The sequence below is a fragment of the Corylus avellana genome, chromosome ca1 (genome assembly GCF_901000735.1).
Source record: "Corylus avellana chromosome ca1, CavTom2PMs-1.0".
Lineage (NCBI taxonomy): Eukaryota > Viridiplantae > Streptophyta > Magnoliopsida > Fagales > Betulaceae > Corylus > Corylus avellana.
The window spans coordinates 20,762,720-20,785,948 of NC_081541.1; the positions used below are offsets into that span (position 1 = coordinate 20,762,720).

The following is a 23,229-nucleotide window of genomic DNA, read 5'->3' on the forward strand; positions in this document are numbered from 1 at the left end:
TTACTAGTGCTCTAATTTTGTACTTAAAATATATAAACAAAGGACCATGTATGTCACTGCCACAAAGAGTGTGTGTATTGGACTTCTATGTTTGGATTTTTTTTTTTTTTTTTTAATTTAGAAGGAGTAATAGATTTATGCAAACTAGTCAATTGTGACAAATGAACTACATGCCTCTTTTTCACTACGTTTCCAATTCCATTTGCTTCTACTTTTATAAAGCCTCTTACAAGCATGCTTTGTCATTGTAATCTTTCATCCATTTAAAATTTTTGTGTTCCTCAATGTTATAACTGAGTTTGATTTTTTAAACAAATTTTGGAAATGATTTGTCATTGTCCTCTTTCTTTCAGTAAGTGGAACTTTTGACTGCCTCTAATACGTTTTGACTATATCATATGACTAAAACGTGGTGAGTTCATTCCTACCATCTCCATAAATGTTAGCTTGCTATCGGTTTATTCTTATTGCAGTTATTTAGCATGTTTTGTTCTTTTTCATTTTTATATTGATAAGGGTTAAGTGTTTTATATTCTTGTAGGGATCTCATGAATGATAGAACATGTTGGAAGGACATGACACTGCATGTTTAAAAGTACTCATCTTTGTGTTCTTTTCTTGGTTGGTGTCTTTCTAATTGCAAGATCTTAAACATAAAATTAAACAATTGTTAATGTGAAAACAATTTAGTATACAAGGAAAAAAAAAATTAAGAAATAAACAAAGTAGAACAAGACAAAACCCCACTTTTTTTCTCTACATCTTTGAGTTATCCAAAAAGAAAGAGATTGTGCTAGAACACTGAGGTCGAGAGTGGCTTAATCTAACCTTCTACTAGCTGTGACTTGTAGCTTATAAGGATGGCCATTCATGTAGAATAGTACGCTTCATTTTTTATTTTAAGTGAGTCCGTGAATGGCAAGAGATCATCAACAAATTAACCATTTGCAAGGGAAATGGGAGGAGGAAATTGCTTGAATTATCTTCTTTAATCAAGTTAATAAATGTCGTTCCCTTATAGAATAATATTAATAAAATCTACTTCTCTAAATTACTAGCCTTAGGTTGTTCACTTCTTCTCAAGAAAGAAGTAAAGAAACTGGTAACTAATTTGACAACCTTGTAGGCAAGAAATATCATGTTATATAACAAAGACATAATAGCTTTGATCTTAGTATCACAATTTATGTATGTACTATTCCTCATCTATTGATGCATTTGATTCCCGATCAGGTTGCATTTCTCATGTTCTCTTGATAGGAGCAATCATAGAAATTTTATGTGAAATCAATATTCAATTAATCATCATTCAAATTCACATTAACACACAAATTAAAAGCCACAACATGATCTTGAATGGTTAATTAAGCTTTGGTGAAGTAGTACTCGTCAGCCATACATATTGAAACTTAATAAATATTCTTAGTGGGCGCATGTTAATAAACTTAAAAACCACCATACAAGTGTGGTAATGAGCATATGTCTAATGATGTACTCAAGTACATGCAGCTTCAACTCCTCCAAGACCAGAACCGAATTGGCCTTCTTGTAAACTATATAGAGCAGCATCTGAACAATGCCAAAGAGAAAACCCACTGTAATTGGAAGTTGCATGTTGATGATGCCAATAAGAACAAAATCTTAATATAGTAATATGCCAGCCAAATAAAATTAATAATAATAACAAATAAATAAAAATCTAGCAGGCAAAAAAAATTAATAATAAATAAATAAGAGTTTAAGGCCTTCAATTTTTGGTAAAGAAATGAGATGGGCAAAGAAGATTGTATAGGACCTGCTTGTGGATTGGTCTAGATTTTATGCTTTCTGCAACTCAATTGTTCTAAATGAAATCTCTACATCAACTTGCAAGAAAGGTGAAAGATACATGGAGAATTAGTACATTTTTTATGACAATAGCAGCACTACTAAGTACCAACAAACAAAAAACAAAATCAATATTCTTAGTGGGTTTTGATTGACTTGTACAATTACATACATATTGAAACTTCCTGACGGCATAGACTAAGCTACATGTTGATGATGCCAAGACTTTTCAACAACGTCAAAAGTCAACACATATAGGAAAATGCACCTAAGCTGTTAAACATCAAACAATGTGCAAATAATTAATGCCACATGTGATTTCCTCCCATTTTCTGTATGCAATAGCTTTTGTATATTTTTCAGTGTAGATATTCTAATGAATCTCCATGATAAAAATACTTTATGCCATCACAAATAAATTTCCCCTTTCAGTTTCTGAATGCATGTTGCAACCAATTGACATTCTATAGCCCTTCACAAATTCAAAAACTAGGTCATACCTGGTTAATGAGTTAGATCACAATGAAGCTCTTCAGCTCTTTAGTTGAATAAACAGATGAATCATATACTCATCTATGTAAAATAAAATAGAAAATTAAATTCTATCAATGTGCTATCCAATTCAAAAGTTAGTGTAATAATTCTTTCAATGTTGATCGACAATTGATTTGGAAATACCTCATGGATACAGCAAATAGATAGGTAGCTGTTGTAGCCAAAAGTAGCTTGCATCTATTCAACACTTACAAAAACTGTACACCATTCCACATGTTCAGCACTTACAAAAACCATGCACCATTCCAACTATTCCACACTTGCAAAAACTATACACCACGATCAGCCAAAAAAGAGCAATGCGTCCAAAAAATTCTTGTAACATGTACTAAAAGCACTAGTTGAACAAAAAAGAGCAATGCTTTCAAAAAACAAAACAACATGCTCAATCGCCTATTCAAATGGGTTGAAACCCATATCCTGCAGCAAAACAAAGAAACCATTATAAGTTATTAAAGATTAAAATAAAAATAGAAAAGAAAAAGGGAAAAGGAAAAAGGAGAATGACAATGACATAACAATGTAATTTGACAATAGCAGGGAGCTTCAAGTGTATTTACCTTACTAAAAGCAGTTTCCTGCATTCCAATTATGCAATCATATTGGGTATCAGTTATTGAAGCCAATGGATCTTCATTTGTGTTCAATTCCCTTTCTTGGATTCCTTGGCAAGCCTTCAATTTAAAAAGATACCAAATGTGTTACAATATGCTTGAAATGTTTGTATGCGATCACGAGTTTAATAAGAATAAGTGAAACACTCATAAAAGGAAGAAAAATAAGCAACTTGATTTTTTCTCCCATTCTGGTTAGCATTGTTGTGACTCTGATGTTTCTTTTTTGCTTGTGTCATGACTTTTTCAACCGTAGACCCATTCTTTTGAATGGTGCCTTGCCTTTACATTTAACCGCTGTAGGACTAAGAACCTTGGTACTTTTCACTACTACACCATCAATGGCTTCATTACTTTTGGAAGATGGGGGTGGAATATCATGGGAGGGTGGACAGGGTTCATACCTTGAGCACTTGCATTTCGCTAGCAACATGTCTACACAACGCATGACATCCATGTAATGGTCCTCACTGGTTGATGTAAGCATTGCTAATTCACTACATTTTTTCAACAAGCAATCATATCTTTGGGCATCAGGGTTGCAACTGAAGACGTTATAACTACTCTCAACAAGAGTATATGCGCGCTTCAAATCCTTCCTCCATCGGTCAAGAAAATATTTTGTGGGCAAAGATTTAACTTTCTTTAATGTCATTACATCAAGGGCATGCCTACACAAGATTCCTCTACATTCAAACAACCCACAAGTGCATTTAACTTCACTTTCATCTCCATTGAAGTAAACACAAAAATTTTGTTCTTTTGTGTAATCATCAATTGTTACCTCATCGGATACTTCGTAGGTAGAAATTGCACATTCACTTTTAATAAGAGAGCAATTGCAATACATCAAGCAACTAAACTCCTTATGAACTTCTTTGAACTTTGCATTGGTGTAAAGTTCTTGAAATTTCTTCTCAATAGAAAAATGAGATATACAAGGAATGATGGCATTAAAAGAATTGAAATCAGCTACTTTCTCATTCTCAGCCTTTCTCCTCAAAGCATTGTCAAATTGGCCAACAAATTCCTTTAGCGTGCTTCTAGAGTGCACATAATTATCAAAAAATGCATTCATACTTTCACTTCATTGTCTAGTTGCATTCCGGCCCAAAATGTATCTTTTAAATACGTCGATACCCAATGAGCCCACTCACTATATAACCAACACAACCATGCATTATCCCGAAGATTATACCTTTCAAGTACACCTTGCCAACTGTTATCAAATTCAACACAAGTTTGAGAGTCATAGATTGCACTTTGTATGGCACTCTTCAAGCCACACTTGTATTGAGCATGTGATCCTAGCTTCTCTGGGAATTTTTTCATAATGTGCCATAAACAAAATCTATGTCGGGCTTTAGGAAAAACTTTTGCAATTGCACTTTTCATAGCCTTATCCTAATATGTTATTGTTGCAAGTGGAGCTTGGCCGTTCATGCATTTCAACCATGTTTCAAACAACCAAACAAATGTGGTTGTATCCTCACCTGATAGTAATCCCGCCCCCAAAAGTATTGACTGACCATGATGATTTACTCCCACAAAAAAAGCAAATGACATGTTGTATATATTGGTCAAATACGTTGTGTCAAATGTAACCACATCCCCAAAATACTCATATGCAGCCTTGGTTCGTGCATCAGCCCAAAACACATTCCTTTAGCCTAGAGTCATCATCCAAATCCATCACAGCGTAGAAGCCATCATTCATTTCTCGCATTCTAGTAAAGTAGTCATAGAGTACTCTAGCACCTCCTTTGCCAAGCCGAAGATGTCTTGCCTTGCTAATAAAATTTTGACAATCTCTCTCTATGAATGACAGATTCTCAAACCCTCCACCTTCAACAACGAGAGAGTTAAAGTTCTTACTCACACCTATCCCAGCTATATCGTTTAATTCGAGCCTTCTTTTCACATTATCATCTATCCTCCTATAGCATCGAAAAAATCTTGTTTTACTAGGGCCTAAAGCATGATTATGGTTCACATTAACAGTAGTTAAACACCATGCTCCATCCTTGAACAATGCATTAAACTTGGCCTTACACCCAGTTTTCGTTGTTGGATTTGGCTTGTCAATATTAATTGCATCAGTTTGCTTCTTGCCATAACAAGCACATGTAAGGGTGACATACTTATGACTCCCGTCTGGATTATTTTTACCTCCTTTAGATGTCACCCCAAACCCTTATTGCTGAGCATACCGCCTATAATATAGTTTTAATTCTTTTTCAAAACTAAACTTCATTCCTACCTCCAGTTCTGCTACTTTCTTATTACATTGCACATCATTATCATCCTTGTCTACCAACTCTAAATCACAGACAACTTCATTTCCATCTAGATGACAAAAAAAATAAAAAATACAGTTACCCAATCAACATATCGGGACAAGATTGGAATCACAACATTCACTAAACGACAATCAACAACTAATGAGTAAAATTTACTATGAGAAAGAAACTCAATGATATTAATAAAAGACTATAAGGACTAACTAACCAATTTGAGGGACAACTTCGAGGAACGGCTCGTCGTCATTTGGAATCTATGTAAGCAGAGAATTGTTAGGTTCATAACAACCACAATGCCAACTTTTAACATGTAATATATTCTCTCCTTTAGAAGCAGAGAAATGCTACACTTACCAAATTTTTCTCCTAAAATTGGTTCCCAAGTAATGTGTCACCATCCCATGAGATGGTCACACATTTTCCAAAATAATTTTTCTCATGGAATGTTAAAACATCATTTAGGAAATGAATTTTATGGATAAATTTTAGTAAGTGTAGCATTTTCATTAGAAGCAACATATAAATACTTTACATTGACAATAGGGATGTGAAACGATTATTAAATTGGGGGGATAGGGGGAACCTCTAACATTAATACCTGCATCAATTGCTCAAGCATTACAGATTCAGATCCCATCACAAGTGGTAATGAGGTAGGAGGCACTGAAGCTTCACCAATGGCCCCAACAGTGTGACTTTGTGCATTGGCTCTTGCAGAAGTTATAGTGAGTACAAAATCATCACAACCAAGAGGGGATGAAAATATAGATGGTCACACATAAGCAAGAATCGTTTAGGTTGAAACTGAAAAATATACCATCTGCAACCATATGGTGAAACCTTCTTTCCTTACTTCCATAAGAATCCTACATTGATTGGCACGTTTTCATAAGACAACAAATAAATAACAACATATCAACAGAGGAATGTAAAGCTAATGCTATAAATAAATATTTCGATCATTAGGGCATATGCATACATAAAACACTAAACTTATCAATTGAGAAACCAAACCCTATTGATGCATGATATAATGTACATGTTTCTCATTATTCTTTTCAATTGCATCTAATGTACCCTCATTACCACTATCAACACTATTAACAAGAGGGGAAGAGAAACAATGTGAAGCACCGTCATTGCCTACGCTTCCAGGAGTTCCCATGGATTTTTTAGTACAAACTCGATCATTTCCATAGGGGCCCTTCCCTTCCAACTCTACATTGACATGTAGTGGGTTTGGAGTCTACATAAGATATAGTAACAAACTTAGATGAGAAATTCATAAACTTCACAATATTTATAAGCAGCAACGGTGTGCATTGTGTCACACGTGCAGCACGTGTTTGCATTGTGCATCTACATGATCCAAAGAATAGCTATAATTTACCTGGCTTCTTGATAGATAGGGGTGGGGAGTTGTAGAAGCAACTGTTGAGGCAAAAAATGGGGGCAACGTAGCTCCAGGACAATAATAAGCATAATCAAGAAACACCGAGTATCCAAAACTAATCCATATAAATAATGAAAAAAATTCATAGTCATAATGATTTTTTTGGTTCTTTAGAAAAAAAAATACAAAAATAAACTAAACATATTCTTATCATGAACCTGCATGGAACTCGACCAATCAAAATAATGCGTTGTTGGAATTTCCTGAAAAAATAAATGAGAATACTTTAAAACATCGAAAAAAAAAAATGTAAAAGAATATAATTAGGGTTAAGAAAAAGACAAGGATACTTGAGCTGAAGAAGCTGGTTTGGAAGGATTAGGAGGCTTGCTCTCTTCCCCTATCCCCATCGAGTTGTTTCAAAGCAAGAAATCTTCAACTTATGCATTTTATGACAAGTTTACTTATATCTGCAATAATATCTATATATAACCGTCTTAGTTGATAGAGTAACCAAAGAAGGTACACTAGAAAAATATAATACAACACCTTGTTAGGCCAACCTGCAAACAAATTTGCATCAAAAAATATCAAACGAATAAAACACTAAAACACTTTATTTCCTTACTGGGGAGGGGGTTAGGAAATAAATTCAAGGGGCTGCCTCCAATTTTGATCAAAAGTAAACAATTATGATGGAATGTACATGACGCACCACATTTCTATTGAATCGGGTATCATATTTAGAAGTGCTGCATGCTTTAGTAAGCATTAACAATACACAAATGTTCAAAATTTTCTACTATCTTTTTTGTTTTTGTTTGCGTATTCTTTAATGATTTTGAGCATCCAAAGCAAGCTACAATGAAGTAAACCATCACTAACCCCAAACAAAACATAGTTCCAATATCGGGCAGCTTTACGGAAACTATCTTAATAGAAGAAATATCAAGTCCTTAAACTTGCAGCTACACGAGCTAAAAATATTAAAATCAAAGCATGGAAAAACTTCAAATTTAGACCATTACCATATACATCAGAACATTTTGCATCATTTTTGGTGAGTTGTCTTTTTCCTACTTATAATCAGATTTAATATTTTTTTTTAAAAAAATTATTAGTGTTGAGCAATGATTTTCCGTTTCTAAGTGCTTTCCATGCCTTATCTATTGATTTTTTTTTTTTTTTTTTTTTTTTTCAAAAAGCAACTTGTTTCACCTAGTTTTCTATTTGGCACTATTGAGACTACATATATGGGCCATGCCACTTCTAAGAGTTATAAGTCAAGACAAATACTTCTATGACGGTGTTTTGGAGGCCAACAACATCTTCAAATAGAGATGTCTTGCAAGCAGGGAAGAGTTTTATAAGGACTAAGAAAAAGGGACATGAAGTAGGAAGTGTTTGAAATACATCAATTAGAGATGTGACTTGAGATAAATTGTTATATGACATTGATTCAATGTGGTTCACTGAAGCTTTTAGATTTTGATCAGTTTGCCACAAGATTGTTCTCTTTCACTTTTGACCTTGTCCATTTTATATCATGTTGCTTTTCTTTCTTTCTATCTTGATTTCTTGTTGCTAATTTTCATCTGGAGGTTTACATTATTATCCATGTGGTGGTTGTTGTGTATTTTATCAAAGGGATTCTCTCTCCAAAAATGTTCAAAGTTGCTGTTACCTTTGTTATATCTATTGGCCTGTACACTTCCATTATTTAGTTTCTTCAATATTTACATAATATGGCAGAACACAAATTTGATTTCCGCTCCTTGATCCGTTCGTAAGTACCTAGTTCACACTTTACTACAAACAAATTCAAACCAAACCAACCAGTGTGAAACAAAAAAACAAAACAAAACAAAACAAAAACAAAAAAACAAGCAATTTGGTGGCATTTTTGTTAACAAATGAGGGCACAAATTGGCAAACAGAGAGAGTGGTTGACCCGACAAAAACGAAATTTACCAGAACCCTAGAAACAAAATCACAGCTCCTCCGCAAAACCATTCAGAATAACCAACCCACAACATACAGAAATGATTTTCAAAGAAAGGAAAAGAAAAGGTACCTCGTAGTGGTTTTGGGCATGCACACGGCAGTGACGGTGGAGGAAGAGCTACCATTTGTGGGGGAATGGGTTCCGGCCGGAGCTAATGGAAGGAAGTGGAGGTGGTCATTGACGGCGGTGACGGTGGGGAGAGGAGAGGACGCACGATGCTCGTGGGGAGTGAATATGGGTTGGGGAAGAAAAAGGGGGAAAGGAAAGGGTTTGGGGTCGGTCGGCGGCAGTGACGATGGGGAGAGGAGATCACGGCGTTGGTTTCAGTGGGGATCACGGCGCCAGTGCCAATGGAGAGAGAATCTGGGTGGAGGGAGAATGGGGTGGAGCGAAATGGTCGGGTTACAAAGACCATCAATAAGTGCTCTATAAACTGCAACATTAGGTAGCATACCAATGTCATTCATGCAATGAAAATACTTAATTGCCTCTTCAACCAATCAGTTCTTACACAAACCATCAATTAATGCAGAATAAGTAACAATATTGTGGTGATTAAAATTCAAAGAGTATGTTTTGAATTACATTTGAGAGTTTAAAAAATACTTTTAATACTTACAAAGCCGTGTTATTTAAAAGTTGACATGTATGGTAAAAAAATTTCAAAAGCTTTTTTTTTTTTTTTTTTTTTTGATTTTTTACTTTAAAAAAAAAAAAAAAAAACAAAAAATTTTTTTTTTACTAAAAGCTTTATTTTTCAAACACAATCCCACACATGCTCTAAAGAGCACACTTTTTTAAGCTTTTGTCAAAAGTACATTTTGGCCATTTTTTTTTATCTTTAAAAATGCTTTCAAATTTCTTTTACTAAACGTTTACTTTTTTCTTCAAACAAATTTTTTTTGAATGTTAAACGTCTTTTTAGGCTTCTCAAAGACAACCAAATAAGCTCTAAATCTTCACTTTTCATGAATCGATGAAAAAGGAGTAGTGGGTGGGCTTGGAGTTATGGCCCGTTTGAATGTTTACACTTGCGGACTTGCGGCTCCTGTGCCGCAGCATCACATATTTAAAAGCCGAAAACCTCAACAGCTTTTCTACTCATAAACCCTAAACCATCACCATTTCCATCTTCCTTGAAAACTCAAGAGAAAAGATATGAACACCTATTGTTCACCCAAAACCCAGAAAAAATGGATCTAATTGACGGAGTTATTATCAGTCATCTCATTTCCTACCAAAGATGCTCGTTTTCCTTCGCAGTCTCTTCCACGCTGGTCGCAGAGCCTCTCACCGTGTAAGCCCTTTCTCTCCCAACCCTCCAAGCCCCACTGACCCATTTTTCAATGCTTTTCCTGTTTCATCATCATATGCTTCTTCGCTTTCTTGCCCTTTAATTTGGTTCACCGGCTTCCTTTTCATAATCAGATACCCTTTTGTCTCCATATCAGGCTCCAATAGTTTTTTTGATGATTTAAGTAAAGAATCAATGCGTAATATTATTCAACTAGAGCAGTGGGAAGATTATAGGATTGTTAGTTTGCTTGATTTGGCGCTGGCGCCGATATGGGTGTCTAAGGTTTTGGTGGAATTAAAAGGGGATCCTAGGTTAGCTTTGAGGTTCTTCAAATGGGCCAGAACCCGAAGCGGGTTTCGCCACACCACGGAATCTTATTGTGTCTTGATTCATATATTGTTTTATGCGAGAATGTACTTTGATGCAAATGATATTTTGAGAGAGCTGGTTTTGTTGAGGTGGGTTTTGCCGGGTTGCCATGTGTTTGACGTGTTGTGGTCCACAAGGAATGTTTGTGTTCCGGGGTTTGGAGTGTTTGACGCTTTGTTTAGTGTTTTGGTTGAGGTGGGAATGCTCGAGGAAGCAAGCCAGTGTTTTTTGAGGATGAGGAAATATAGGGTTTTTCCGAAAGCACGGTCTTGTAATATGTTTTTGCATAGTCTTTCAAAGTCAGGGAAGGGGGAATTATCGAGGAATTTTTTTAAGGATATGGTTGGGGCTGGGATTTCACCTTCAGTTTTCACATATAATATAATGATTGATTATTTGTGCAAAGTAGGAGATTTGGGAGCAGCTAGAAGCTTGTTTGAACAAATGAAGCGCATTAGCGTTATGCCAGATATTGTCACGTATAATTGTCTTATTGATGGGTATGGAAAGGTTGGATTATTAGATGAATCGGTTTCTATATTTGAAGAAATGAAGTCTGCAGGTTGTGAACCTGATGTAATAACGTATAACGCTTTAATTAATTCTTTTTGTAAATTTGAAAGAATGCCTCAAGCATTTGAGTTTCTACATGAGATGAAGATCAATGGGTTGAAACCAAATGTTGTAACTTATAGCACATTAATTGATGCTTTTTGTAAGGAAGGGATGAGGCAAGAGGCGATTAAATTTTTTGTGGACATGAGACGAGTTGGTCTTTTACCCAATGAATTTACTTACACTTCTTTGATAGATGCAAATTGTAAATTAGGTCATCTAAATGATGCTTTGAAGCTGGCTAATGAAATGTTGTGGGCAGGAGTTAAATTGAACATTGTTACCTACACAGCTTTACTGGATGGCCTTTGTGAAGATGGGAGGATAAAGGAAGCAGAAGAAGTTTTTAGGACAATGCTGAAGGCTGGAATAATTCCTAACCAGCAAACTTATACTGCCCTTGTTCATGGGTATACTAAGGCTAAGAAAATAGAGAATGCTATGGAAATTTTGAAGGAAATGAAGGAGAAAAGCATCAAAGTGGATATTATGCTGTATGGGACCATCATTTGGTGTCTGTGCAGCCAAAATAAGTTTGAAGAATCTGAACTTGTAATCAATGAAATGAACTGTCATGGTGTAAGTGCGAATCATTTTATATACACAACACTTTTGGATGCTTACTTCAAGGCAGGGAAAACTGCAGAGGCACTCAATCTGCTACAAAAAATGCAGGACTTGGATATTGAGGTCAATATTGTTACTTATTGTGCACTAATTGATGGTTTGTGTAAGAACGGATTGGTTGAAGAGGCAATTAAGTATTTTCATTGCATGAATGACATTGGTATCCAACCTAATGTTGCAGTTTATACAGCACTTATTGATGGTCTTTGTAAAAATAATAGCATTGAAGCAGCCAAGAAGCTGTTTGATGAAATGCTGTACAAGGGTATGATTCCAGATAAAAATGCTTACACCGCTTTAATTGATGGGAACTTGAAGCACGGAAATCTTCAGGAAGCTTTGGACCTGCGAGACAGAATGATTAATATGGGTATGGAGCTTGATCTGCCTGCCTATACTTCCTTGATTTGGGGATTTTCTCAATGTGGTCAGTTGCAACTTGCAAAAGAGCTTCTTGATGAGATGATTGGGAAGGGTATCCTTCCTGATGAGATTCTTTGTATTTGTCTATTGAGGAAGTATTATGAACTGGGAAATATGAATGAAGCCATTGAATTGCAAAATGAAATGGTGAAAAGGGGTCTAATTGCTGGCAGTCGTGATTGTGCAGTTCCTAATTTGCAAACTTGAGAGATAATAATGTTTCACCATCCTTACTTTGATGGGGCTTCGTAAAAAAATTGAATCGGAAGCACATGATGGTTTTCCTTTTCCTAAATGGAGGTATAAGAACCCAAGGGATACAAAGTTCCTCATGGGCGTCTGACTGTATGGAATGACATTGCCAAGTTGTGTTTTGACGGTTTTTGATGAAATAGGCTGTTGCTGATACTCGATGTGTATCACATCTAAAGATCTTTTTGTGGTCTCATCATGCAAATTTGTCCACTGGATGCGATTTTAGTCTGATGTTCTCATGCGATCTTCAGCAGAAAACCCAGATTATTTACGTCTGGTTTAATTACCTTAAACTTTCTGTCAAGGTGAGTGATTACCTTTTTCTGATCATTAAAAAAAAAAATAGAGTAACAAGCATCATAGGACATGGCTAAAATTTATAGTAATCAATAGTTTTGTAAATGCATCTAAACCAAAATTGATAGCCATAAATCTTTCCTACATTTTCTTTTAAACTCTTTTAAGAATCTGGACATACTTTCATCAATTATGTGTAACAGCTGGGTGGTTCCTGAGTTGGAAGAAAGATATGTCTGGGCTCAAGGTTCAGCACAAAAGTGAAAGTGAAAGCAATATGCATCCGAGGATGTAAACAATATTAGTTGAGTTGGTTGTTGCTCTGATTGCTTGGACAAGCAAGGTGCAGTATTGATTTACAGAAATCCTACCAGTTTTTTTATATAGCTTAGGCTCTTATTTCATACTTGCTTGGTAAAGTCCACTATAATCATCATAATGCTGTAATGTTGTTGTACAGCATGACATTTGAGCCACCTTTGAGCACCTAATTTTGTTTCATAGGTGAGCAATGTCGATGGCCTAGATTTAGCTGCCCAATTGCATGACCAATAAGGATCAACCATGTAGAGAAAAGGTAAGCTATGGAATTCACCTTCTTTTTTTTTCTTTTTTCTTTTTAGAATTTAGTAGGTCAGGTTGGTGCCACTTTGGCAACAAAGAGAAGAAAATAAAAGAATTTAAGAATTTAGTTTGGATAAGCAAATAAAATAACTCTTAAGAATAAAAAGGAAATAAAATATTTATCTTTTGGAGGCATAAAAATTGCTTGATATCCACTCAAATAAAGACTTGGAGGTGCTAGGGAAGACCAATCAGGGGCGGATGTACGTTGATGAGTATTCGTCCCCCCAAAAGTTTTCAGAAATTTTATATTAGCATGTGAAATTTTATATATATCCCCAAATTTCGAAATTTGTCCCCCTAAATTACTGAAGATGTCCCCCCAAAACTCTCTCACCAAAAAATTCTTCAACAAATTGTCCCAGCAAAATTTTTTTTATTCTTTTTATCTTCAGCACTCTCTCTCTCACTGAAAATTTCTTAAATTGTCCCCAAAATAATTTTTTATTCCTTTTGAGCAGCTTTGGCTGCACTCGAAGACGATGAATCCCCATTTTCATCAAAACAGGAAGGAAAGTCTACCTCAAATCACTGAAGGTGAATTCAAGCACCCATCACCCAAATGCTTCAAAATCAGCTTCTCAGCGCATCAACTTGATCTGGGTGTCTGGCTTTTGAAGCCCGCACTTGAATATGAGCAAGAGAGAGAGAGAAGACTCAAATTTGCTTCACTGGCAAAGTCCCTGCCAAGTCCAAGATGACTCGAAAGAAAAATAGGCTTAGAAATAATAAAGAAAGAAGAGGAAGAATGGGTAATAAAGAGAGAGAGACAGCAGCTTGCTAAGTCACATGGTGGGGAAAAACGAAGAAATGACAATTACTGGGTATTTGCTGGATTTGGGTATTTCCAGATTCACGCATGGAGAGAGAGAGCCCTCGCCGGAGTGGATTTGGCTTGTCTCAAACTCTCATATTTTCTTTTTTCTTCTAGATAATTTTCACGCCTTTTTTTTTTTTTTTTGTGAATAATTTTCACAGCTTAGTTGTTAAAGATTAAAATTAACATTTTGACTTATCTAATTTGAGATTTCATAGGATTAAAATTTGGGTTATCTTAATTATTGCAGGCTGTAGCATTGTTTTGGCTTGTCTCATACTCTCATGCTCAGCATTATTGTAGTTGGGAGCCTACGGCATTTTGTTAGGAGAAACAATTCATGCTCAAAGGTACAATTTTTCTTGAATCATATAGATTGTGCTTAGTTTATATTACTAATAATTTATGCTAATGTGTGTTTGTAATGTCATAAGATTAAGATTTTGAATGAGTATTTACTGTATTTTGATGTTATACAAGTTTTGTTTTTAGCTTTCATTGTTGGTTAATTTGATGGGTTTTAATTCTTTAATTTATTTATCATTCTTTCACTTGTTAGTGGTAATAAAAATTATAATAAAATTCTAACAAAAATGACTTGTGATTTACTATGAAATTATATAAGTTCAGTAGGTGCTACTATGTTCACACTTAGGTAAGATAGTCACAATTGATAGCTTCGGCCTACCATTTTAATTAGAAGAAAAAAAAAAAAACAAATCGTCCACCAAACACAAAATCCTGGTTCCGCCTCTGAGACCAATGCCACTTTCGTTCCTCAGCTGCTCTATTGCGTCTTGGGTTCTTTCAAGATGCTATGTGTTAAGTCCAGCAATATCTTTGGCAACGCTGGCACTTTTTCTGGTAGCAAATCAGGGGTAGCTGCAAGAATTGGCTGGTCTCACACTCATACAATCACATAGTTGACATATCCATTTGGGCTTTGCTTGGCTTTTCAATGAAGTAATGGGATGATCATTGGCTCTGTGCTTGTGTGTGTTTTCTTCTTTGATAATTACTGAACCTGCATACATCTGCCACTATAGATGCTTTTCCTATAAAATCTAGATTTTGAGACCTGTTATGGTCATTTTTTCTTTATAGTTTTCTGGTGACATGTTGGGCCATATCTCTTTGTGCTTTTTGCTCTTTTCATCCTTCTTTAGATTAAGAGGTAGGATCTTATTTAAATTATTTCTGTCCATGAGTTCTCCATAAAAATATTAGTGTGTGTTTCCGTATCTTCTTTTCTTCTGGATTTTATAGGGTTTCCTTAATTGTTTGATTAGAAACTAGTAGTTATGTCAAATGGGCGTTGAAGAGTTTCACTGAACTTTCACAGGTAACCTTTATTTTTTCAGGAGTTGTAGTTAATGGATTCAGATAAGTGACTGCAAAAATATAATTTATTTAGTGTTCTGGAATGTCTTATATATTTATCGAGGTTCTTGAGTTTGTTTGTTTTTTTTTTTTTTTTTCGATTTGGTGTCAGAAAATGCACTTGCTATTTAGCTTATATCTTATTGTTTTTTGGCAAGACCTTTATCAACAGCATAATGTTGTAACGTTGTCATCCTGCAGGACATATATGCCAAGTTTGAGCACCCAATTTTGTTTCATATGCGAGCACTGCCGATTGCCTTGATCTAGCTGCCCAATGGCATGACCAGCTAGTTTCAAGCATCTACAGAAACAGTAAGTTATTGAGTTCACATTATTGTTTTTTCTTTGTTAAAATTTAGTTGGTCAAATCAGTGCCAGTTTGGCGACATTATTTTATCAATGCTCTCTAATATGATACAAAAAGTAGATATGTGCATGATGTTATGGTTGGCCTTTTTCAGCTCACAAATTAAGACAGATGAACGAATGAAGTTCATACGAGCGGGTGCCAAGGTCACTGCCAAAGGAATTTTGTTTACATTTACATGATTCTAGAATTTCAAGTGGCATAACAACATTTTAATTATAGATGTAAAATACTAGTGACCTTGTGTTCTATAATTTCTGATATGTTCGGTAATTTTCAGCAACAAATATATTGATGGTAATCTCAAATGCATGTTCTTTTTTGGTGCTAATAATAGCAACCATGTACTCCTGTACTCCTGATGTGAAGACCAAATGTTTCATTGTATGGTACGCATAATCATTTTGTTTGTTGTATTGCAGAAATAGCGATTTGGTGAGACCGTGGAAAGTGAGATGAGGAGATTACATGGGTAGAGATCCAAGCTGCTACATCCTCAACACTGATCCACTGCTGCTGTGCTGCTGTGGCTGTTGAAGGAGAATATGGAACAAAATCTTGACTTGCTGCCGCCTTCATTACAGTGCAAGTTCTTTTTCTGTACCTTCAATACTCTTATTATATCCTTTGAAAACATTTCTACATTCTTGAAACTAATTCCATTGAGTAATAATAACAGAGACATGCTAAACTTTCAAAAAAAATCTCCAAAATTTGCTTCTCAAATAATGTGTCAAAATTCTATCTAATCAATTCTTCTGGAAAATGTGTCATCATATGATAAAATTGCGATACATCATTTGGAAAACAAATTTTGGAGAATTTTTTTGGGAAGTGTAGCATTCCTCATAATAATATTATATTTGAGGCGATAATAAAACAATTGTTGACTCCATTCCTTGTAAATAGTCATATAGGTAATAAAGGAGATCATAACATTAATGTGTATACATGCTTATTTTGTTAATAGCTCTTCATCAGTCTTTTGCCATTTTCACAAAAATACTTGCATATACAAAATACTTTGCTGTCTCTTTACAAAATATACAAGGCTCATCACACGATATTAATTTTATATACGTAAATAGCATTACATTTCAATAAAAATACTTATACATAAAATGGAAGTGTAAGTGTCTCCTTTCTCTTTTTCTTTTCTTTTGTTCTGAGGCTGCTTAAAACTTTAACCTACTTACTCGGCGTCCTACACCTCAGTCTTCAACCCCTCATTCGGTGTCGTTAACCCTACATCATAAAAGATTACCTTAATTATCGACAAAAAAAATCACTGACTATATATCATGAAAATGATTGCACTAACAAGCGGGGTCCTTATCAACCGCTTAAAATTGAAACCCTAACTTCATCATTTATTAGGTCTCTCTCAAAGTCAAAACCCTAATTCCTTGCTCACCTTTGGTCACCTTAAAACCCCACTAAAGGGAGGGATTCTAGCCCTCAATTTGAAAACGAAAAGAAAAAAAACAAACACACACACCCCACATGAGATCAGTTTAAGTGAATAAGTAAATCATAGACTCCTCCCTTCTCTCCCGTATAAAAACTTATCCTTATTTTATCCCAACCCTCTAGGATAGTAGAAAGGAGAACATATCGTGGGAAGGAGTAAATCAAACATATAACACAAGGTGTTGTACCTAGACAAACCTTTATAGCAATACAGGCTAGGTATTGACATAGGATCAACCCCCAATAAGCTTTAGAGTGTGTTTGGGATTGCGATTTCATAAGAATAATTTGTGTTTTTAAAATATATCGCAAAACTTAAGGTGTTTGGCATTGCGATTTAAAAAGCACTTAATTTAAAATAGGAAAAAAATTTGCAATTTTTATAAGCAAGCTAGGAGGTGTTTATTTAAAAAAGCGCGAATTTAAACCAAAATTGCGATTTTGCATAACAAATATTTGAATTTTTTTAACATATTTTACCAAATGCCTTTGCGATTTTAAAAAGTAGTGATTTCAAAAAAAAATTAAAAATTAAAAATTAAAAAACAATTTTTAAAATCGCACTTATTGAAACTGCAATCCCAAATGGAACACTTTGGCCATTGAAGGCTAGGAACTGTCATGCTCGCTTTCAAACACGTACCCGGTTCCACTTGCAAATAAGAGGAGAGAATATCTTCAATGTGGTCGGTGCACAAAACCCTATTTTGTGCACACCATTTAGCAATTGACACATCAGCTTATTACATAAACTTAAAATGAGAACAAAATACCAAAATAATTTCTATTCTCACAGTTAAAAAAAAAAAAAATTAGAAGTGGCAGCCTTGGAGGAGCATCAGCCCATGGGAGTGGCGGGTCATGGCCAGACCCACGGGTCTAACCGTTTCTCCGACACCGGAGTTTCTTTTTTCAGCCTTTAGGGTGATAAAATCCTTAAAGGGTTCACTTTCTACTTCTACCTTTTAGTTTTGAATCCAAAAACGAGTTTTGAAGCATTAGAATCCGGTTTTGAGGTGGGTCACGATGGTTTCAGGCAGGTTTTGAGGTGGGTCATGGCGAGATCCATGACGAAGACCCAACAGCTGCTGCTGGAGTTGCCTCACGATCCACCGCTGTCAAGGACCCAAGCCACCCTATTAAACCTCCAAACCAGACTGCAACGCTGCCAGTCTCCACGCTTGCAAAGCCACCGATCCTTGGACAACCGGAGCCCTAGCCACGCTACATCGCCGATCGTCGACCCGCAACATCGTCGGACCTCAAGACCCACGGCATCGCGAATCTCCAACAAGCCATAGCATCACCGGCCACCCAATGGCCTGGGGTGGCCCCGCGGTCCACCCTACACGGCGCCACCCAGATCTGGCCAGGGGTTGGCCGCGCGCCGCCCCAAAAGACCGCCGGATCTCTCTCCCTCTCTCTCCGTCAGGGGTGGCTAGCGCCACCCCACGTGGTTGACGGAGGTGATCTGAGGCGGCAACGTTGGCGGCAAACAAAGGCGAGTGGTGGTTCAAATGGTTGTGAGAGAAATAATCTAGTGTTTTGCTCATATATATTTTTCTTGCAATTTTCTTTCAATAATGATGTGTCAAACTCTGAGTGGATTGCACAAAATCCTTGTTTTGTGCAATGACCACACAGATGACGCTCTCATAAAAGGATTATAGAACTGTTTTGCCCATGTCCAACTTTTGTTTTCTTTTATAATTTTTAAAAATTAAAAAAAAAAAATGACATTTTAAAAAATAACATTATGAAAAAATAGTTTTTTTTTTTAATTTTTTTTTTAAAATACCAAAAAAATGACCAAAAATAGATATTATTGTTTCAGACTTTTTTTTAAAAAAAAAAAATTATAAAAGAAGGGCAGATCTTACAACAGTTTTGGTGAATGGACAGCAGGAAACACATGAAGCTTGTTCTCTTTTATGAGGTCAACATGTGCAAATAATGGCTTACCCGAAAACAGCAATACAAGCTAAAAATTCAAGTTTGTTTGATAAAATCTTGTGAAGATATTCAATACCAAGAAAATTTTAGGTTACAAATTTTAGGATAAAAAATAATACTGTTGAAAAGTAATGTGAATGAGAAAACTTTGACACTTGCTGGCCAGAAAGTTTCAGACATATGGGGTCAATTTGCATAAAGATCAAAAAAACAAAATTTCAAACTGGATAGGCATGAGACACTTGAAGAAAAAAAAATATATATCCTAGTTTTGAAACTTGTGCTATCAGGGAAATGCCTTAGATAGATTGACAACCAAAAAACATGCTCAAGAATAACCACAAATGAAAGCACTTAGATCACTTGTGCTCACATTGTATCAATTTGGACAAAAGAACCATCTTATTTCATCACAGGGAAAACACAAAACTCAAGGAGAGGGAATGATATCTTAACAGAAATAACTGCCACACACAACACATGGGTAGAACACAATATAACACAAAAAGCAAGGAGAACTAGCCATGTACCCCAACCCAACCTAGAAATGACCCTGATTACCTTCAAGTTTGTCCAACCTAAAGATAATATCTTTCATCAAGGAAATGATTTGGTTAAAGGAGTCATTATGAGTTACATTCTCATAATCATTAGAGTTTTTTTCACTTTGAGTTTTATGAGAAAGTTGGTAGCAGTATGGTCGGATATGACCATTTTTGCCACAGAAATGACAAGTGGGAACTTTTCTTTGAAAAGGAGTTCTCCTCATGGGAGCAAGAGAGATTTGTCCACTGGACCTTCTCATTCCTAGAATGAAAGGAGGTTTATTAACCATTCCACTCCCTCCTTTAGTCAATTTTATCGAGACTATTTGATACAACATGTGAAGCTGAAACAAAATTAGTCAATTTTTCCGAAGCTAACTCAATTTTTGAAGAGACATTCTAATTATATCCAATTCCATGTTTGTCACCGAAAGGCCTTCGCATACTCAATATGGTATCCAATTTAGATGAGGGAGATTCCTTTAGAGAGCACTCTTTCCGGGCTTTTTCCAAATCCTTGATCCCATCCATTTTGTTCATCAGAAACTGATTTTTATTCTGCAAATCACACAAATTTTGTTAGTATCAAACAATTTGGTCATTAATGATTTATCCTCAACCTTCAAAGATTTCTTAGTTTTGTAGGTTGAATCCAATAGATTTTGAAGGGATAAGTTTTCTTCTTCAACTGCAGCCAGTTGCTTCAGGAGATCTTTGCATTTCATCCTAGCATCTGTGCAATTTCTGACACGAATGTCATGTGATAGATGATGATTGCGGCGTTTCACTGATCCCTCGTATGAATCTTCCCCATAGGACTCGCCATCTATTTCTGCAAAACCAGAATCACTTGAGCCTTGAATAGTGCTAGAAATGCTATACATGCCACTTTCTTTCCTTTTTGAACATCGGAGTCACTTGACTTTGATTCATCACTCATGGATGCATTCATAATGTTTGCTCTATCATTCTTTTCAGGTCCCCATAATCAGTCCTGATGTGACCAAATCCTTGACATTCATAACATTGAGGAATATAAGTTCTCTTGTCTTTATAGAATTTATCCTTTGTATCCTTCTAAGGCTCTTCTTTCACTGGCCACTCATTTTATTTCGTACCTATTCGCTTCACACTCTTCAAATACTTCTGAAAGTTTCTGGTCAACAGAGCAATTGGTTCAACATCAGAGGACTCTTCTTCACTTGACTCCTCATAAACCACTACCTTCTCCTTCTTAGTGGTTTTTAGTGCTATGTTCTTTGCTTTGGGAGAAAATCTCCTACTCTCAAAAGTTATGAGAGATCCTACCAGTTCATCAACATCAAGCAACTATGCATCATTGCTTTCTTCAACAACTGTTATTTTGGGATCAAAACGAGGAGGAGGTGATCGAAGAATTTTTTCAACCACTCTTACTTTAGATACCTTTTCTCCAAACCCTCGCATTGAGTTCACAATCTTACTTAATTCATGAAAATGTCAACAAAAGTTTTATCTTCCTTCATGTTCACAGTCTCTAAACAAGATGTCAACATTTGTAGTTTTGCCTTTCTCACACCCTGTTGTTCAATTATCCACCTAAATTAATAGGTGACTAATTGTAAGTTTTACTCACAAGTGCACAAGATCAAAACGATAGTATAAAAAGCAAGTACGAGATCATTCCCAGAAGGATTGTATAAATTATGCTTTAAAAGTAATTACCTAATTTAATTAGCTGAATTAAACCAGATAAAAGGTTGAATTGAAATAATAAGAATGAAATGGTAGAGTTTTGATTTCTACCGCTACCCATACTCAAATAAGATAAACAATATGTCAATGTTCCAATTATATCAAGATACCCAATGTTTGTCAACCTAAGGACATGGTATCTACTCTTTAAGCTATTGATTTTCCTAAGCAACGAATTAGGAATGGTATCTACTCTAATTCTTTTCTCTCTCAAAGGATTTAGCCTGGCACTAAGTTATTTTTCAAGAAAGCATAAATCTATGGAAATCGACAACCACATGAAGCCTAGGGTAGGTATCTACTCCCAATTCTCCATGTTGATTAATCCAAGAACCTGTGATGGGGTTCTTTTGTCACTCTATTAAGCTCAGGACTCGGTCATCCAAATTGACTTAAGTAACAAGTCCATACCACATGCATATGATGATCAAGCACATTCATGTGAGGAATAGGGGTGCAAAGGCGGTTACGGTTAGCGGTTAGCGGTTAGCGGTTAGTGGCCGGTTAGCGGTTAGTGAAATAGATAACCGCCCGCTAACCGCTTTTTAAAAATTGAGCTTTTTTTTTTGGCTTTTTGGGCTTTTTTTTACCCTTATTTTTTTTTCTTGTATTTTTAATATCTTCTTGTGCCCAATTGCTATAAAAAGAGCCCATATTGAAAAATCAAAAATATTTGACCCAAAATTTACATTTACTTGTACTTAAAAAAAAATTTCCTTAAATATTAAATCATAACTCGTTAACTTTTTTTTTTTAGGAAAAAAAAAAAAAAATCAACACAACATACAAAAAAAAGTTCAGAATTCAGATAACTATCACAACATATAAAAAAAATATATATATAAAAAGTTCAACACAAAGCATATAAAATAAGTTCAAATAAAACATTAAATGATACAAATAGTCAAATAAAACATTAAAACTTCATCAATCTTCTCATTTGGTCCTCTAGCAAATCCTGTGGACATCAAAAGAAGAAAAGTTATAATATTAAACATAATAATATTAAGGCACAAGCATGTACACATATCAAAAAGTGCTTAATATAATTGTATTGTAATTAAAATACTATGACAATTCAAAAAATAATAATCTTCGTTACTAACAAACCTCTAGGAATGAGATTGATTAGGTTTAGTTTAAGGTTAGGAAGAGATGAATATATATGGGTATTAAAACGACGTAGTTTTGGCTTGTTCAATTTTAAAAAATTGTTCAACAAATGGTTCAAAAAATTGGTCAAAAAATTGTTAAAAAAATTTGTTCAAAAAATGGTTCAATTTCTTTTTTCATAAAATGGTTTAAAAATTGTCAAAATAGTGTTCAAAAAAATGAAAAATATATTAATACTTAAATTGTTGTTATAAGTAATTGTTGAATCTAATGCTAATTGCTTAATTTGACATTTTATGAATCACATTGTCATTGTATATAAATATTATGATTAAATATTTGAATTGTCATTGGATCATATGATTAAGTGTTGATCTTATAAACTTACAAACAAACAAAAATACTTCAATTGTAGTTATAAGTAACACATTGTTTAATCCAATGTCAATTACTTAATTTGATATTATATGAATCACATTGTCATTGTCATTGTACATGAATAATTGATTAAGTATTTGAATTGTAATTGGATCATATAGTTAAGTATTTATCTTATACATTTATATTATTCAATATGCATATAATATAACTATAAGCAATTATATATATATATATATAAATATTCAAAATTGTTCAAAATTGTTAA

The 23,229-nt window shown here is 34.9% G+C and overlaps 1 protein-coding gene, 1 long non-coding RNA gene and 1 pseudogene across 2 annotated transcripts; 1 reads left to right on the forward strand and 2 right to left on the reverse strand.

Moving 5' to 3' along the window:
- The window catches only part of LOC132167239 (uncharacterized), a 101,008-nt pseudogene that overhangs the window by 28,735 nt on the left and 49,044 nt on the right, over positions 1–23,229 (reverse strand).
- On the reverse strand, positions 1,432–3,008 carry LOC132175307 (uncharacterized). The gene is made up of 4 exons (XR_009439416.1): positions 2,943–3,008; positions 2,506–2,802; positions 2,328–2,400; positions 1,432–1,569 (listed from the first exon to the last, which is right to left on the reverse strand). It is a non-coding gene; the product is annotated as an uncharacterized LOC132175307 (long non-coding RNA).
- On the forward strand, positions 9,784–16,750 carry LOC132177432 (putative pentatricopeptide repeat-containing protein At2g02150). Its single transcript, XM_059589760.1, is given in 7 exon segments — positions 9,784–9,921; positions 9,924–12,585; positions 12,781–12,920; positions 13,082–13,154; positions 13,663–14,368; positions 15,600–15,713; positions 16,191–16,750. Coding segments are annotated over 2 exon segments (2,343 nt in total). The 5' UTR covers positions 9,784–9,887; the 3' UTR covers positions 12,233–12,585; positions 12,781–12,920; positions 13,082–13,154; positions 13,663–14,368; positions 15,600–15,713; positions 16,191–16,750.